This window comes from Aedes aegypti, chromosome 2, assembly GCF_002204515.2.
Source record: "Aedes aegypti strain LVP_AGWG chromosome 2, AaegL5.0 Primary Assembly, whole genome shotgun sequence".
Taxonomy (NCBI): domain Eukaryota; kingdom Metazoa; phylum Arthropoda; class Insecta; order Diptera; family Culicidae; genus Aedes; species Aedes aegypti.
In genome coordinates, this window is record NC_035108.1 from 54,740,479 (window position 1) to 54,759,705 (window position 19,227).

At 39.8% G+C, this 19,227-nt stretch overlaps 1 protein-coding gene and 1 pseudogene across 1 annotated transcript; one reads left to right on the forward strand and one right to left on the reverse strand.

The window, feature by feature from the left end:
• Positions 1-332: 332 nt before the first annotated feature.
• LOC110676926 lies at positions 333-823 on the forward strand (annotated as a pseudogene).
• Positions 824-16,558: 15,735 nt separating this feature from the next.
• On the reverse strand, positions 16,559-18,786 carry LOC5566275. Its single transcript, XM_001650617.2, has one exon. It carries the CDS (start codon positions 18,746-18,748, stop codon positions 17,042-17,044), a length of 1,707 nt encoding a protein of 568 aa, XP_001650667.1. The 5' UTR covers positions 18,749-18,786; the 3' UTR covers positions 16,559-17,041.
• Positions 18,787-19,227: the final 441 nt, after the last annotated feature.

Below are 19,227 nucleotides of genomic sequence, written 5' to 3' on the forward strand. Positions count from 1 at the left end.
AACCTCCAAATCTGTACAGCGTACGGCCCTGCCATTTCAGAGCGTAGCCGAAAGAATTCTGGATGACTTCAGCACACCGCGGGTTTCCTCGTAGATGAGACCAAAGGTACGCTTGACGTCGCCACGGCGAGCCAGACGGCGAATGGCGGGCTTGGTGATGATGCAATGGATGTTGTCACGCAAAACCTTGCGATGACACTTGGCTCTTCCTTTTCCGAGGCCGGTCTAACTTCGACAACAATTGTAACAAAACTGATGCTCGGCCGCCGGCTCGGCTGCTTTTATGCGGTACGCGATCGATGAATTCTTCTTGCTCGCTCGCTGTTCACTGTTCGTCTCGCTCGCTCCCAAGAGAAGGTCATAAAAGGGACCGGCAGCCGCGCAAATTCAACATTCGTTTGTTTCAATCCGCCCAGAGAACACTACTGCGACGATGGCTTTTACCAAGCAGACTGCCCGTAAGTCAACTGGTGGAAAGCGGCCCTTCGCAAGCAACCGGCCACGAAAGTCGCTCGCAAGAGCGCCCCAGCCACCGGAGGAGTCAAGAAGCCGTATCGCTATCGGCCAGGAACAGTCGCTCTGCGTGAGATCCGTCGCTACCAGAATTCGACGGAGCTGCTGATCCAGTGGTTGATTTTCCAGCGCCGGGTCCGTGAAATCGCTCAGGACTTCAAGACCAATCTGCGATTACAGAACTTGGCCGTCATGGCCCTGCAGGGAACGAGCGAGGCCTATCTCCGAGGGTACCAACATGTGCGCGATCCACGCCAAGCGTGTCACCATCATGCCGAAGGCCCTCTAGCTGGCTCGTCGTATCCGTGGCGAACGAGTTTAAAAATTGAATTGGGACACAATTTCAAGCAAAACGGCCCTTTTCAGAGCCACAACAATGCATTCCACGTAAAAGAGTTACGGCTAAAGATATTTCACCTATTATTTATTATTAATTTATTAATTTATTTAATTGCCAATAGAAAATGAAATGGCACACAAAGTTTTACCTAGGTTCCCGTCGGACGGCGGTAGCATTTTTGCAGTCTTCTCTGTGCGCTTATTTGGTTTTGATCGATAATTTCTTACCAAATCAAATCATCAACAAAGCTGTTGCTGATAAGTTTTAGCTTTCAATTCGACAAGTTTATACTGATCGCTTTGGCATGCATGTGGTTAGCGACGACGACAACGTCATTATTCATCATCGCTAAATGCGAGGCAAACCGGGATCCCCATTCTAGTGCCGTCCGCAATTTATCTCTCATGCACACAATGTCGAAGATTGCCCTGCGAGAGCGCGATGGGAAATTGATTTCTTAGACCTGTGATTCTCGAAAAACATCAATGTTGACGCTGATGAGTGATTGCATGCAAATGACTGACCGAAATATGAAAATCGCTCTTCACGGTGTAAAATTATCATAACTTTCTTTCAAAATGAAATTGTCGTCCTGAAAAGGACGGTTGGTGGTAGTCACAATAGATCGAACTGGGTTTTCATTCCATTCTTAGACAGAAACACACCAAAAGATTACCGGTCGTGCGCGTGCGCGTGAAGTGGAATTTGATTGGCTTCGACTGATCACGAGATCATAGAGAGAAGTAAGAAGAAGACCAAAAGGGGCTTTTCCCTTTGAATGACGAAAGTGGCTAAGATATCGCGCAATGATGTCTGTGTCAGGAATACACAAGAAAAATGTGCTATTCTATGAAAAATAAGACATGCTTCGATATTTCGTAATTTTTCAATAGTTTAGTCTTGAGAATCAATAGTTTTCATTGTTGGAGTAGATTCGTAGAAAAATTTTCAATCGATTGGTGCAAGAATCTTAAAAATTTATCCGGGCGTTAGTAAGTTATTAACAGTCAAAATCTAACCACTTTTTGTGACGCGAGCGATTTTTCGTTTTTCGAAATTGTACCCCAGTATGTTGCCGTAAGACGTTATCCAACGTCAAAAAACATTAAACGCATGTTTGCAAATTTCTGTAGGTTTAATCTGCTTTGAAGAAGTATTTTTGATATTTAGGAAATAGGGCAAAAAATAGGACACTATTTGAGTTCCGCACTGCTCATTTAAAGCATCTAATATTTTTTTGGTCTTTTATATAAAAAAAACAGCAATATTTTTTCTTCCATTTTCTATTGTTTTCCGATAAAATCACCCAGAACTCTTGAGTTTTTCATAAAAATAGAGTTCGAGTTTTCTCTCAAAATAGTACACTGTGCATTGGTGCCTATCAAACTCGAGGGGAGGTGGGTCACTCAGTGTGGTATGTTTACTTGCCAGTTCCTTGATCGTGAAAGTCTAGAAGTACTTGGGGAGGCTCTTTCCATACCGAGGAATCAGTGGCCCAGAATGAACTGCTCGCAATGGGCGTAATTTGAGTCACATTCATTATATTTTAATTATAATGTGAACTTTCGGGGTTCGGAGATTAAATTGGAACAATTTTCTATAATTATCAAACGGTGAAAGGCGTGTGCGTTGGTATTATGCTTCGTTGGCCCGGATGACATTTATTGCTCGTCTTCAACAGCCAGGTTAAACACGTGTGCCGTTTACGAGTTTTCCCCGAAACCGGAAAATTTATGACCTGTTCAGTAATTGAAATTTTCTAGAACGTTATCGTCGAATAATAGGCAGTGCAGTCATCGAAAAATGAAACATCTTATCGCACGACGGAAACGGAAATTAAAAAGCGAAAAGTCCAACACAATCAGTGCCGTCATGTTTGGTAAAGAGCATTACCGCAACACGAGAAGTACTTGCTTTTCTTGGTTGATGAGATTTCTCCGATTGGCCACCTAACAGGGTGGCGCTAGCAACATCACGCTAGAGAGGTCACCTCCTCGATGCTAGCACGTTACAGAATTGTCCACTTGGCTCAGGTTCTTTATTGTTTCAAGTTCTTTCGGACAATGAATCGTCATGCACTAGAGCTGCGCTTTCATGGCTCTATATGATCTACATCACAAATACTAGACTTCAAACGTTCTCAATCCATCCCTATCACACCATATGAATATACCACCCTCGCCGCATTCCAGTAACTGCTTATGAACGATCCTCCATCCCATATTTTCGAAAGAACCTCTAAGGCAATCGTTTGCCCATAAATAAAACAAAACGACGATGTTTGTTTCAAAGTGGCCTCCATAGCCAGCCAGTTATAGTTATATAGTTGTTGATGGCGATGGAGACGACAATAGTCCTACTCCTCCGATTACGTGTCGGCATTCGAAGCAACAGCTATACAGACAAACATAACCCAGTTTCGAACGGGGTTTCCTAACTGTTACGGGCGAGGCAAAACAAAAAAAACACTCACCAGGAGCAAGTAGGAGATGCTGCAACTAAACACGGCTTCGGTGCGCACTGTCCCCTCGAAGAACCCAGAGCAAGTTGAGAATATTATCAGAAACGATACAAATAATAACCAGCAATGGATTTATGCAATCATATTGCCGGCTGCCGTTGTCCAGAAAGGGGAGAAATGGAACGGGTAGTAACCGACAATGGTGCCACGTAACGTCCGAAGCAGTGGGTATTAGAAGTACCTGGCACGGTGTGTCTAAGTCCAATATTAACAAAAAAATGGCCATCAATTCTGCACTCACCAGTCAAAAGATATAGCACCCTAGAGTCTATGAATGGAGTGTTGCGCGAAGACTGAAACCACCTTTTGAACAGTCAAATCGTCTACAGTCAAGACTCCTATTAGACACATGTTTGTGGGGCGTTATAGGAATACGCGTTATAGAAGACCCAGGGCTTATGAGATTTAATCACTTTAGGGGTGTTGTTGAATTTCTCGTATACCATAGATAGCACAGTACTGTCCTGTAGACTTTGTAACATATGATATCTCTAAATCCTGATGTTTTGGAAGATTTGAGTCTTTTATTTATTTTATTTATTTATTCACTGTCTTGAATCTAGTACGATTCCTCAGACTGTCTCTTACTCTAAAACTCTAATTCTACTTTTAAACACAGATTTGGATACATTAAAGTCAAACAAGTCACTCACACTATTGAATAATCGAGAACATACACATAACGGATTGTTGAAGCCATAGGAAGTTCTATGCCGTCTGATGAGCAGCAAATCACGTTGTCGCAGATGTCGGTTTGGTGCGTAGAACGAAACATTTTGCAGGAGCGATGGACAGTCAAGATTTCCTCTGATTTAGTCAAACATAAAAAGCCTTTGTAGGTTACTGCGTCTCGAAGAAAGTGTTTGCAAAGCAATGAGTATGCAGCGTGACGTGTAATCAGGCAAGTTAAACGGATCCGACCATGGCAGCTGCCGAAGAGCGAAGCGGATGAAGCTACGCTGGACCCCTTCAATCCGGATAATGTGGGTAGTATGTTGTGGAGACCATACACATACAGCATACTCCAAAATACTACGAACAAGCGAGCAATATAACGCCTTGAGAGCATAGATGTCCTTGAAGCAGCTAGCATTTCGTCGAACAAATCCTAAGGCTGCAAACGCCTTCGCAGTTGTAGCATTGACGTGTTCATTAAACCGCAGTTTACTGTCCAGAATAACACCTAAGTCTCGGATTGACTCAACGCGTTCCAATGGTTCTGATCCAATCGAATATCCAAATTCGATGCACGATTGTCGACGGGAAAATACAACGGACTTACACTTTTTGATGTTCAACTCCATGCCGTTTTCCATGCACCACAGCTCGAGTTCCTTTATATCTGCTTGTAGCACACAGCAATCCAGATGAGATGCTATAGTTCTGTATATTTTTAAATCGTCAGCGTAGAACAGCTTTCCCGATTTCAGTCGGAAGCACAGGTCGTTTATAAACAATATGAAAATCAGTGGCCCCAGAACGCTTCCCTGAGGAACACCAGAAGCAATAGAGAAAACGCTAGAGTGTGTGCCATTAATGTTGACGAATGCTACGCGTTGCGTCAGATACGATCGCAACCACTCCGTTATCCAATCCGGAAAGCCCAAGTGTCTTAGCTTCGCTATTGCTAGTTCGTGTGGCACTTTGTCGAACGCTTTGGAGAAATCGAAGTATATGGCATCTACTTGGCTCCTTTTTTCGATTTCTGTCGATAGGAAGTTAGTGAACATCATAAGGTTAGTTGTCGTTGATCGCTTTTTGACGAAGCCGTGCTGGAGTTCCGAAATTATTGGAGTAGATGCAGCGTAGAGAACATTGTGTACTAAACCTTAAAAAACTTTAGCTACGGAGCATAAAATTGAAACGCCACGGTAGTTTTCGACAGCATGAGAAGAACCAGCTTTGAAGATAGGAGTGATTGAGGCGGAAAAGTGCTATTACGAAGCGACTTATTATAGATAATCTCCAGTGGCATTTGCAACGATTCTCCACATTCTTTTAAGACTAACGGCGGCAAATTGTCAGTACCAGCCCCTTTGGTTACGTCCAGATTTTTCAAAGCTGAATATACATCTTGCCGCGAAATATCAAAAGGCGCGAGATTCAGATCGTAAGTTGGGCAATTTCTGAGGTTGTCCGATGAAAACGTTGGTGGATTCGAACTGTACACGTTCTTAAAGCAGTCGGCAAACATATTAGCAACATCTTCAGGGCAGCTAGCGATAATTTTTTGTAAGTCATTTCAGCAGGAAATCGAGTTGAGTGTTTGCGATTTTGAATAAAATTCCAAAAGGCTGTGGGATCGTGCTTAGCGGTTGTCTCCAAACGAGCGACGTAGCTTCAAAATGCAGCAGTTTGACACTCATTATAACTGGTTTCGATAAGACGTAAATTGTTTCGATTTTCATCAGTTCGCGCTCGAAAATAACGTCTTCAAGATTTGCGAACAACATTGCGAAGATGTTGCAGCTCGGAAGCCCACCAAGGATGTTTGTAAGAATAACGCGTGCGTCGTCTACGAGGGACGTGCTCGTCCAAAATTCCGTACAGAATGTCGTAAAAAATACATACCGTCTCGCACCGAGCCCCTACCGTCAAACGCTATCTCCCAATCAATGGCTGAAATAGCATCGTTCAACTCCGCAAAATCACAGCGTTGAAAATCGAAGTCACGCTGTTGGCTCGAATCCTCGGCAAACTGCATACGAGCATCGTTTAAGTCCATACGAAGAACCAGCGGCTTATGGTGATAATCAATTTTGAGGAGCGGTGACGGTGGTTCGATTACCTCAATGTCCCTTGCTTCATTGACAAAAACTAGGTCCAGTAAGCGGCCGTTCAAATTTCGTAGGCAATTGATCTGACGCAGTCCTGAAGCAACCATTGTTTCGACCAAGGTGATTTCTTGTTCGGATGAAGCATTACAAGGCAGTAGACCGTCAATATCTTCGTCGTTCTGCCAGATCAACTGGGGAAGATTGTAGTCTCCCATGACGATAACCTTGTCGGCACTCGCAGTTCGTTCACATAATTGTTGCACTGCCATGGAATGTGAGTAATAAAGCTCGGGCTGCGAGTTTGGTCGTAGATATATTCCACAAACGTAAACTGACAACTTTTAAAGCTTGATCTGAACGACGGCTTGTTCGAGGGATTCGCAGTTTTCTAGTTCCACCGATCTGCAATTCAATTCCGCCTTAACTGCAATTAGCACTCCTCCACCACGTTGAAGGCTGCTAGTAGCCGAGCTCCGATCGCATCGAAATACGTTGTAGCTTGAGGCGAATTCGTCATTAGAAATATCCGGGCGCAGCCAAGTTTCGGTGAGTACTACGATGTCATAGTCACAAGAGCATAAATTCAAGAGTAGTTCTTGCGTTTTTGTTCGGATGCCTCTAACGTTCTGATAGTAGACTGAAGAGAAGTTGGAGGGGTACTTGAGGTGGCTGTGCGATTCATCTACGTTGGAAGTGGCTCTTGGACTGGATGACTCGACAGTTGCTGCGATTGGATCGAAGAGGTTGCTCCTGGATCGATGCGTTGCGGAGGTTTCCAAAAATGTCGAGAATTGAAATCGTTGCAACAAACTCACGAAACTGTATTCCCTTAGGCCATGTTGCTGGATCCATTGCTTTCGATTTGTAATCGTTGTGGACCCCTACCTTAAAGGACAACATTGATAGCGGCTTACCTCTAGGAACCAGGGATCTTACTACTACATCTTCAGTCTGCAGGCGCTCCTTAGCTAGATTGAGCACGTCGTTCTCCGAGACTTCAGGTGATATTTTAGTTAAATACACCCAGAAGTTTTCGTCAGATCTAGCTTCCAGTGCGTTGCTTGCTGACTGGCTGGTACCGCAGAAGATTTTTGTTGGGTGTTCCGTAGGTTCAGAGGCGTCTTCGTCACGGATGCGCTTAGGAGTGTTGCGACCTGGAAATGACGTGGAACTGGAAAGCACAGCAGGGGACAATTTTTTGAAACCACCTTGGATTTCTTGCTTCAGCTCGGCGATCAAACTATCCTTTATCTCAGTTTTAAGATCCTCGACGACTTTTTGATAAGCGTCTTTGAGTTCCAAAGTAGCGGCGTTTGTCGATATCATTGCATTTTTGAATCGAGAGTTCTTCATCATATCGCAACATCTCTTGCACATCCAAAAAACGGCCGAGTTTCCGCAAATTTCTTTGTAAAACGATTCCGATATTTTGGCGCACTTGTAATGGAATGTTGCTTTGCAAAAACCGCCGCATGCCACTTCCGATGTATTCATAATGACTGCGCAACTGTTGCAGATTTCCATCGTGAAAACAACGGTCGATTCAAATCGGTCGTGTGACTACACGAGCGTCACTCAAGCGTTACTCCAAAAAAGTCGAGAATACTGGCAACACTGGCAGTGACAGATGCGAAAATGTGTGTTCTCTATAATCGCTCTACTCACACAACAGCCGACGAATTGTGGATTGTTTACCTGGCTTGAACGATGATGACTTTGTGGTCATTCTGATACGGAATTACGCCACCAGGTGGTGCTAGTGAGCATGGAATTTTTGTTTTGCGGATAGCTCAGCAGCCTGTCCACTAAGAACAATGATTCCCAACCTTTTTGACGCTGCGACCCCTTATAAAGTTCTATAAACTTTCCGCGGACCCCTGAAAGTAAACACACACCCAAATGTTTTGTCTGTAATCCACCACAGATTATGTATGAATTCTTGCAAGATCATTTGAAGTTCACTAAAAATCTTGCCAGGAGTCCATCTAACGTCTTAGGAAGGGTCCGATAAGAAATTTCTAAAGGGTGATACCAAAATACAACAAAAACTACCGCCAGAAATGTTAAAAAAAAATAAACAAGAGCACGTTCATTTAAGACTTATCTGAGAAACGTATTTTTTTAATTCGTTATTTAAAAAAAGGGTGTTCGGGTTTTCTCAAAGTTTTCACCAAAATTCACGAAGTCAAAATATGTAATGATTCCATCTCTTCAAGCTGCTTCGAATATACTAAAATACTTTCCTACTGAGAAGAATTCGTTAACTCTTCAAAAATCTTGTCATAAATTATCATAATGGAATCAGTGAACAATCTTTTTTTCTCTAATCCCGTCAATAGTTCACTAAGGAACTGCCAAAAGCTTTTCGAGTATCTCATCAAGAAGCTGGAGAGATCGGAAAGGGATTAGGCCAAGAAAAATATATCAGGAATTGTCTAATAATACTGCTATAGGAATGATATAAATTTTGTTTTGCACTAAAAAAAAGCATGAAAATCTGGTGAGGTACAGTTATACAGTGCATCTCCGCTAATTTGAACGATATCTCATGCAAACCGGTTTATTTTTAATTTGAACTTCTAGTTATCCTACGCATAACGAGAACTAGTCTAGTCTAGTGTTTCTAGTCACGTCATTGGCTGGATTGTTTTGATTCTGAGTCCCGTTACACAATGTTCCATTTCATTTCATTACGTTTTATGAGCTAAATGACGATGGAACAATTTTAAATTTAAATGATGATATGATTATGATGATCTACCATCTATTGTAGCAAGGCATCTGCCTATAGCACTGAAAGAATCTGAAAAGCGATTTAATCAAGAATGTAATTTTGCTTGTGAGCAGTCAGTCTTCTGTATGAAGGGCCAAAAATGGATGTGCGGATCCACTAACATAGACACTTGCACGAAACCCGCGGCAGGGGAAAAGAATCTCCTTCCAGAAGAAAGTTCTTACGAACAACTGTAAGATAAAGCCCTCGATTGACAGAATACTCCTAATAGATGGGGTCGAAGAGCCCACCCTCAATCCACGAAATGTTAAGAACAGGGCAGGAGGCAGTCCAGATCCAGAACTGGGTGTAAAATGCGCCGTTGGGGTAAAACGCGCCACCCTTGTTTTGAACGAACGACATGCTTTGGGACGCTGTTTTTTACCCGAGATAATAGAAAATTTATTACAATGCTTCTCTACATATATTTTTAAGTGTTTTCCTGGCAAAAATCGTGAAAAACTCGAAAAAACGTTTTTTGCTGTTTTCGTTGTAATTTTGTGTTATTTTTTAGGTCATTTTCAAGGTCAATAAACAACAAAACTTTTGAAACTATCACCGAGAATCGACTTGTGCACTCCCATAGTTTGTATTCCATGCGAAAAAAAGTGTTGAATTTATTCTTAAAAAGCGTATTGAAGGACACAAACTTTAATCAACTCGTGGGGCAGAACGGCCACACCTATTTCATAACACCAAAACAGCCGTTTGAATTCAAATTCCAGCAAACGTAATGCCAAGCTGTAGTTAGGGGCCAATTTGAACCTTACAAATGCACATTTTTCGAATCAGCATGTATACTATAATCGAACAAAAACATGTGATCAAACGCCCTTATGTATGCAACCTATTTGCAAGCATGATTGCGCATGCGTGCGCGCGAACCTATAATGCCGAGATCAGGTTGCGCGTTTTACCCCGCAAAAAATAAAAATGCAGATAAGCAAGCATTTCAGAAAAAATGATTTATTAACTCCAGTAAAATGACACTGGATCGCTGTTTCTACTATTTGATAGAAAACATGTTTGTCTATGAGATAGTGAATAAAAAACGACTTATAATAATGTTCTTCATGGCTAAAAACGCTTCCTTCCTTAGAGGGCGCGTTTTACCCCCAGTTACCCTATGTTATGTAGTATACAATCGGTTATAATTCATCTTACCTTTATGTGTGTGTATTTAAGTACGATTCAGTAATCAGTATTCATCCTTTATTTTGTTCTACAGTATGCCTATTAATGTATCTCTTTTCTCTGTACATTTAATCCATGTGATGCCGTGTTTATCAATTAATAGTATCTTGGCCGTTTATGATATGGCCGTTTTATGATATTTTTTTATCGGGTTACTTGTAAATCATATTGCTTTTGTTTATAGGTATCATTTATCTGACATTAAACAACTAAGCTGAACATGACCCTCCCAGGCTATATTAATTATATTGAAATTTACCACTGCAATTACTACTACTAATAAATTTGCTTTAATTAACCTAAACATTTTATTCGAATACGTGTCCCGTTACATCTATTTATTGTTAAAGGTGGTACACAGGTTAATAGTTTGAATCAGTACTATCTAACTATATGTTTCTTTCCTACCGTAAAACGGGGTAACTTTGATAGTTTTTTCGAAGAAAACTTGAATATTTATGCATGCTGTTTCAAAGAATTTTAATTTATATTTTTAAAACAAGTACTGGTATCCAAACTATCGATTGCAGTTGATAGATTTCCTAAAGATTTATTCTTAATGGATGTATAATTTTTCATATAATCGAAAGTCGGTTTTCTGTTTTGGGGTAACTTTGATAATGGAGCATCAATCGAACAAAATTGAATGAATTACAGAACATTTGTAGGGCGTTGCATACCTTTAGGCGTTTAACGCTATATGGAAATTTCTGACTTAGATTACAAAAATGGTCCCAGTTTGTAAAAATAGTTTTCGCTAAGAGTTTTGAGACCGAATTCGAGTTCTACTATAACTAGGCTATCAAGTATAAGTGACGAATTCATTATGACTTCATCAAATAGTGATCGTAGAACAGATTGTTTGAGAGCATTTCAAAATTGCTAAAATCTTATAAATTTTCCATTTTTGCATATAAATCCTCAAATGTACTTGATTCCAACGAAAATAGCTTTAACATGAAGTGTTATACTAATACTTTTTACTTTTGCATTCGTTTTGCTTAACAGATTAACAGAAACTTTGTTACTTCGTTTAGTATGTTGAGAGTCTCGCACTATCAAAGTTACCCGCATTATCAAAGTTACCCCGTTTTACGGTACTCATTTTTCTCTTTCAATTATCTATCTAATCTCATCTTCATTTTCTTCTTCCAATGCTTGTACTTTTTACTTCTACCTTCTTCTTCTGATGATTCGCGTTCTGAAATTTAACTGAGAGTTTCTTTATACAATTCTTCTGCTTTTGTCTAAAGTTTATCTGTATGTACAAGCCAATTGTTTCCATTCTTCTCTATCTACTTCGCTATGTCTGTTCAGATCTTTTTCTAAGGAGTCTTTCCACGTGAAACTTGGTCTTCCTCCTTTTTTCTTTTTAAAGTTTAGTCTATATACTAATCTGATGGCGTGATTTTTCTCTCTTCTAAGTATATGTCCGAAGTACCGTAATCCGGGGTATCATTGATCAGCGGGGTAACATTGATCGGAATGACTCATCTCGTAATAAGCTCGTATCGTCATTTATGAACGCAACATTTCCAAAGCATGAATTGCGCTTCTGCTTCTTATATTCATGAGCTAATGAAAATTAAGATTTATGCGAAAATTGCGGTTGCTTCATGCGTAAATTAGTCAATTTTTCGAAACAACGATTTCAATAGTTAAGGATGACACTACCGAAGATTCATGTCTCATATAAGTTCTGCAAGCGATATGAGCAAGAAATGCGGTTATTACTAAAAATGGAATCTCTGGAAATGATTCTGTTGTCAAAATTTTCATAGGAATAATCAATTAGGCAACATTAACGAATTACTGATAAGAATGTAGAATTTCCTTAGGAAATTGCCTACCTTTAGGCGTATTCCGCGTTTCGAGTTGTTTTTAATATTGAAATAACTCAAAAAGTAAATGACTTGTAAGCGTTTGGCCTTCATATTCGGCTTCAAAAGCCATGATTTAAGTAAGTAACGACATTTTGAATATTACCGAACGTTGTTTACATAGGTGATCAATGTTACCCCATAGCAGCTAAATCAAAAAATTACCTATAACATTTTATTAAACATGCTTAATTATTTCAAAAAGCAAAATACAGTATATAGTCACAAGCTTTGGGTGGCAGTACTTGTTTTTGCATTTTCAAATGAAATGTTCAAAGAAAATTCCAAAAAAATGATCAATGTTCCCCCGGATTACGGTAACTAATTCTTCCAGCTCTGACTCTTCTATTTAAAGCTTTTCCATCTAACAGTTTTCGCGTATAAAATCTTATGTATTATGGTCTGCAATAATTATCAAGTCATCGGCAAAGGCTAAAAGCAAGGGTATTTCGAGGCTATTCACATCCATCAATTTCAATTTTGGAATTTTACGGCTCTTTTCTTATAACATCCTGCATAATATAATTGAATTAAATTGGAGACAATGGACATCCTTGGTTTATGCCCTTGCCTCTTTTTATCTCCTCAGAAAATTGACCATTCCATAACACTCTTGTCATTTCGTCTTTCATACAAGCTATTACTCTATCTACTAACGTCGCTCGTTGACACGTTCAACCTTATCCGTATTGGGTCAAGGCATTCCAATTTTCCTCCATTACCCTTATAGTTACAAATATGTGGTCATCTGTAGATCGATTGTTTGTGAATGCTGCTTGATATTAATCTGGTGCCCCGCATATTTAGTAATTTGTTTAGCTATCCACTTGTATTTTCCTCTATTCCTTTTTGACTCTTGTTGAGTTTTACTTGTTCTTGATACTCCTCTTTTATTTTATTATCCTTAAGTAGCGCTAGGTTTATTTTAGTTTGGCTCATTTTAATTTGTGATCTGTATTTAAGTGTGTCCAATTTTCCCTGATGTATTTTATTTTAAAATCTGTCATCGTTGGACTTAGAATATGATCTATCTGACCACATCTACTGCCACTTCTCCATGTGATTTCAGTGTCCATGCTAATTTTTGATGATACATTTTTTAGTTTTGCCGTGTGAAAAAATATTTTGAACGTTTCTCCGTTATCATTGCATTTATCATGTCCTATTATTTTACCTATCCATTTTTCGTCTTCTTGGTTCATATCATTGATCCCTAACTGAGCGTTGAAATCGCCTACTACTAAAAGATGTTTACGGTCTTTTTCGTTTGCTGTTATTTCATTTAACTTACTCAAAAACGCTGCTTGCTTCACATTAGGTGCATGAATATTAATAATAATGAAAATGTTATCCTTTGCTTTGATATTGCACCATAGTATTTCTTGTCTAACCTGTTTCATATTTTGGTTTGTAATGTTTGTATTGTTTCTGATTACTACTGCCAATCCTCTTGACTTTTTTACGTGATTGATTGCAACTTTCCATACATAATTTTTAGTGTTGACTTTATCGCCTAGCGTGTTTACTTTTTGTAACGCTGCTATGTCTACATTGTAAGCTGTGAGTGTTTCATCAATTTCTTCCCATTTTTCCTTACTCCTGCAACCTTTGACATTCCAACTAGCAATCCTAATAAACTTATTGCTGACTTTCCTTGTATTATGTCCTTTTACGTCTGAATTATTAGGGCATTTCAAAGGTTTGGACCGGAGGTTTTCCGATTTGTATGAAATTTTCACCAGAGGTAGAGCTCGTGGATACATGACCAAAAGTGAAATTCAAAAAAAATATAGTGGCCTATTTTCCCGAAAAAACTAGATGAATTTTCACGATTTCCCTATATACCTCAAACTTTAAAAAATCATATCTCCTGAACTATGCATCGTAGAACAAAAGTCTTTCAGTAAAATTGAAAGTAAATTTCCTCAGCAATCTATTAACATTGGGGATGGGGAGTGCTCCGATTGACGGAAAGCTTCTTCTGACTGAAAAGGGAAGGATGGTTTACTGCTTTACTCTTACAATGCGTGTAAATTACTGCCGCCGTCAGCGCAAGGTTATAAGGCCCACAATAGAATACATTTTCCTATGGGAAGCATGCGGGTGGTCATCGGTTTTTCAGTTCTGTCACCTAAACAGTAAAAGATAGCACTTTGGCGTCTATGGACGAAAGTTAGAATATTGATTGATGAAACAAAACATATTTTTTCGAAAATTTTACATGATACACACGATAGTTTTTTCGCTATTTTTCCAGCAAATTTCTCCACGGTGAAAAATTTACCACACAAAATTTTTCCAGTTAAACTTGATGTAATCAAATATGATTTGTTTTAATTTGCTTACGTTCTCATTCAGAACTTCTCCACCCCCACTTTGATCATCACTTGTTCCAATACAGTTTTGGTCAAATCAATTTCTTCCACAAACGATTGAATTCTCAGTATTGGATCTTTTGGCCACACAAATGTCTCCCGAATTACCAACTTTTGTATCGGTACTAGTCGACTCGTTGTTTAATTTTTATATACATTTATTTTTATAATAATGTTGACTTACCTTATATACACCACCAAGGAAATTATAGAATCAGCAAATCTATGTAATATTTTCACAAGGGAATCAAGGGCTTTAAAGTATAATCGAAGGCTTAAAATGAAAAAATATATCACTCACGTCAATGAGTAGTTCATTACGAAGTTAAAAAGAAATCAACTAACACCACTTCAATAAACTTAGGCACCCCTACTGATAATCTCTTCTGACCAGGGCTGTTAAATGTCATAAATATCACGTGAATATGACAATTGAATATTGCTAATATCATCGTTCCCCGTGGAAAAAGTCATCGGAAAATGTTTTTCCCGGTGACCTTTCCCGAATCACTATCGGTTGGCAATACTTGCTAATGCAAATTTTCGCATGCGAGGGTGCTATAAGCATTTGAATTTTTCCAAAATTTTGACATTTAACAGCACTGCTTCTGACACTTTCTCTCTCGTTTCAGAAACTGTTCACCTTGTATCCGTCACGCTCCCTGATTCCCTGTCTACCGTATCGGAAATCGTGTGAGAGTAGTAGTATGGGCGACTCATCCTGTGAAACGATTTCGTTGCCACTCCGTTCGCTTTCTCCCCTTACTTTACTCGTACTGGATATGCCAATCCACGCTTATCTCGCCAGCTCCCATTCACGCGCTCTTTCTCTGCCGTTTCTTCACCCTCTTTCACTCCTCGGAAATCACTTTTCCACCACTTGCCACTCTGCAACTATGCTTCACATACATGCATTACAATTTTGTAATCAGTAACTATGTTTCATGTAGCGGTAAACGCGCAGCTATTCAGCATGACCATGCTAAGGGTCGTGGGTTCGAATCCCGCTGGTCGAGGGACTTTTGGTAAAGGAAATTTTCTCGATTCCCAGGGTATAGAGTATCTTCGTACCTGCCACACCATGTATGAAGTATAGTAAAATAGGCTACGATGGGGGAGGGAGGTGTCAAAAATCTGCCCAAAAATACTACACCATTTATGGACGATCCCTTAGATATCACATCTTTTGAATTTTAAATGGTCGGTGTTCAGACAGACTGAACCAAGTGTTTTTAATGTTTTCAGAAAAACGTACCCTAGGCATTCGAAAAATCAAAATATTTGCATCATTCGCTGTAATAATGGAACTTATCTTTTTGATGGTAATCGAAACAGCATCGGAATATTTAGAACTGATGTAGTTTTTCTTGTATGCTTAGAGCGCCAAATATCATCCAGTCCGGTCTGTCTGAACACCGACAAAAAGTGAGTCTGATAACTTGAATGCTTCTGGAATGTATAAATGATGTAGCGTGCTGAAATATTCTCAAACGTACAAATATCCTTTGACCCTTAATTTTCAAACCAGCATAGCTTTTATGTCCCTGGATGAAACATTTTCTAATTCATAAAGAGAATACTAGAATACCATATGTTTACAAATGGCGAGTACATAATTGATGGTCATTTTTTGATTAATTCCAGTTTCAACCACACCTTGTAAATAAAGATATGTGAGTCGAATGCTGCGATACTGAGAGCAAGCAAAGCGCGGCAGGAAGTCGAAATGAAATAAATATAAGCGAAATGTTTTTCCGAACGTGTGTACGGAAAAGCTTCGGGAGGCGGAAATGTTAGTAGGGTGGTTGTTAGATGACGACTTTTTTCAGCGCATCGATAGCCATTCATTGATGTTCGCCGAAGAGGAGCGGTGGGTTACGCAACTTCGGTAGATGCCAATCTTGAAGGGGTGGGAAATGTTGTCTATTACGCTGACCGAGATATATATTGATTATAGTTTCCACCATGCCAAACAATTCTCCTGAGGTAGGAAACGATGTGCGCATTTATGAAGACAGCTACGGGAACATTTTTATCTATCTCAGTTCCTGGAGGTTTTCTGTCACTGCAGACTCTTACCCTCTATCATCGACACAACAATATGTACTGTGCATGGGTTCTGGAACACTGATTGTGCAGAGGAGCTTGGTGGAGCATTCGAGGGGGATGAATTACAACCAGAAGATTATGTAATCAAAATTGATTTATTGCGGGTTGGATTGCACATTCTTTGCGAAGATGTTTTGCCGAGGGACACTGCCTTACGTGTGCAAAATGTGCATCATGTTTTGTGGGATGTAATTCTGTCGTACAGCATTATTTGGAGACAATGTTTTATTCAAGGTATTGTGGAATAACCAACATGGCTAAGTGAATTGTAGTGCCACATGAAAGCGTCAGGTACCAGAAGGCCGGCTCTAGAGACACGTTTTCCGCCAATTGGGAAATTTGTATAACAGTTTAATAATAGTTGAAAACTATTTTAAGGGATAATTGAATATCGTGAAATAATTCATATAACCATAACTATGTCATTTCTAATATTTTTAATGGTTTAACTTACTGCTTCACAGTTTCGGCGGACGAAACCATCGAAACAAAACGAAAACAGTAATCGATTTATTGAGGGTACTTGCTTTTAAAAGTGGAATTAAAATTAAAGTTAGCTTTAGGATCCGCATTTCAAGTTCCATTCGATAGTATCCTTAGCATCAGAATTTTTCAGTCCCATAAATCCGTACCGAGCCACCAGGACATGTGGCAAATGGTTGATATCCCTCACTAGTAAATGATCCACCTCTGTTTTCTTTGTTTTGTAATCGCTGAACTGGGACTCGATTTTGATTGTATCGTTGTTATAATTAGCATCCAGTATCCATTCGTCACTACTGGAAGGAGTCCTATCCGGTTTATTCGATTTTGGAGTTGCAACATAATTGTGCAGCGAGTTTCCCTCTAGATGCAAATTCACGTTGGACATTGGATTCCCTGATGGAGTCACGATTCTAACCGAAGCTTTATCGCCTGAAGCTTCCAAACGGAACGACGTGCAACCGTAATCTGCGACTACCACCCGATAGAAATCGCCGAGTTTATCCTTATGGACATCGAAATCATTTCCCGTAGCGACTACGCATTTGTTGGTTTTCTTGTTGTAAATTTGAACTTTGCCCAAACACGTTCGTAGTTCAGTGAGGCTGTTCGGGAGTGAACTGAGAGTAGCTTCAAACAGTTTGGGAATTTCATCTGGAACATGCGGATCGAACTTCATCTCGTTCACTTCCAACGTGAGCAGATCAAACATAATCGTACCTAACGCATTACCGATCTTCCTGTCGATCAATTCCTTATATGCCGCCACCTTATAATAATTATTACACACTACTGTCAACTTCACAAAATTTCGAATGCTGCCAAAATCGGATGTATCACCAACCAGAGCACCGAAAACTTTCATCTGACTCACGAACATGTGATCTAGCGCATTCTTGATTACCACAGCATCGTTAATCTTCTTCAACTCCTTTGTCCACGTGCTAAAAACAATAGTAGATTTCGTCGCCAAATCTTTCAACAATCCTTCAATTTGCGTTCTCCTTTCATCCGTGATGTTAGATCCTTCTTTCAGTGAAGCATTCATTTTCAACACAGTCGCCTCCAGTAAAACGGAATCCTCTCCTTCCAATCGCTTTTGCTCCTCGAGAAACTTATAAATCTCCTTGTATGCCTCCCCCATGTCGTCCAAATCCGGAATGGCCGCACTAAATTCCAACATCGGCATAATATTGGCATTGCTCTTGTTCAGCTGCTGTTGAACGATTTCAATAAGATAAGTCGACGCCATCTCTTTCAGCTTGGCTTTGGCCTTGCTCATCTGGTTCGAGTTCAGATAAGTCACGCACAAGTCCCGTTTTACCTTTTCGAAGTCTTGTTTGATGCCCTTGAGCTTCTCGTGAAGAGTTCCCACTTCTTCATCGAGCTTTTTGATGTCCTCTTTGAGCTTGGCGATGGTGGCACTTGCTTTTTCGCTAGTGTGCTGCTGTAATTCCACCAGTTCATCGTTCAAAGTTTTGAGTTGTTTTTCGTAGTCGTCTGCCATCCGTTGGTACTCTTCTACTTTGACGTAGCCCTTGTTCATAAGTTTGTACCGCTGGGTTAGTCGGCGCAGCTGAGCGTGGATCCCATTCAGAAGGTTGGTGCATTCTTCGTTGTCGCTCGCAAATTGTTCTTCCGAGTAGATTGGCTTTTCCATGTGTCTGAGTACATGGTCGATTTTTGATAGTTCCGATTCGGGAATGTTACAGTTTTCCTCGCAGAAGACAGATACTGCAAGAAATGAGAAGATTACTTGGCAAATGTACACTTTCAACTTCATCGCTAAGCTGTGATTGATGGATGATATGTAATTAACGAATGAAATATTAGTTACAGCACATGAAACAGATGATGCACAATATTTGTTCGCGTTGTTTGTAAAAAGAAGGCAAACTTGGCTGGCTTGCACAAGTGTACTTCAATCTGATCATGAAATCAACTGCGTTCAGTGGTAGCAGGGTGTCCATTTAAAATCAATTTTTCAATTCCCGTATTTTTTCCGGATGCGTAAAAATTCAATGATATCATTTTCCTTCGACTTGAAATTTTCCAAACGTTCCCTAGAACGTTTGATTACATGGTAGATTGCCAAATACTAGAAATTGATAGCAATACCATTGTAGTGGCATAAATATTGGATTAATTAGAGATGAGAATTTAACAGGTGTTTAAAACCAATCATTAATGAGTTTTGTAAATTCTGCAGCCCCTTAGTACTTGCTTTTGTCTTTAATTATTGAGTAGTACAGAATTATTTAA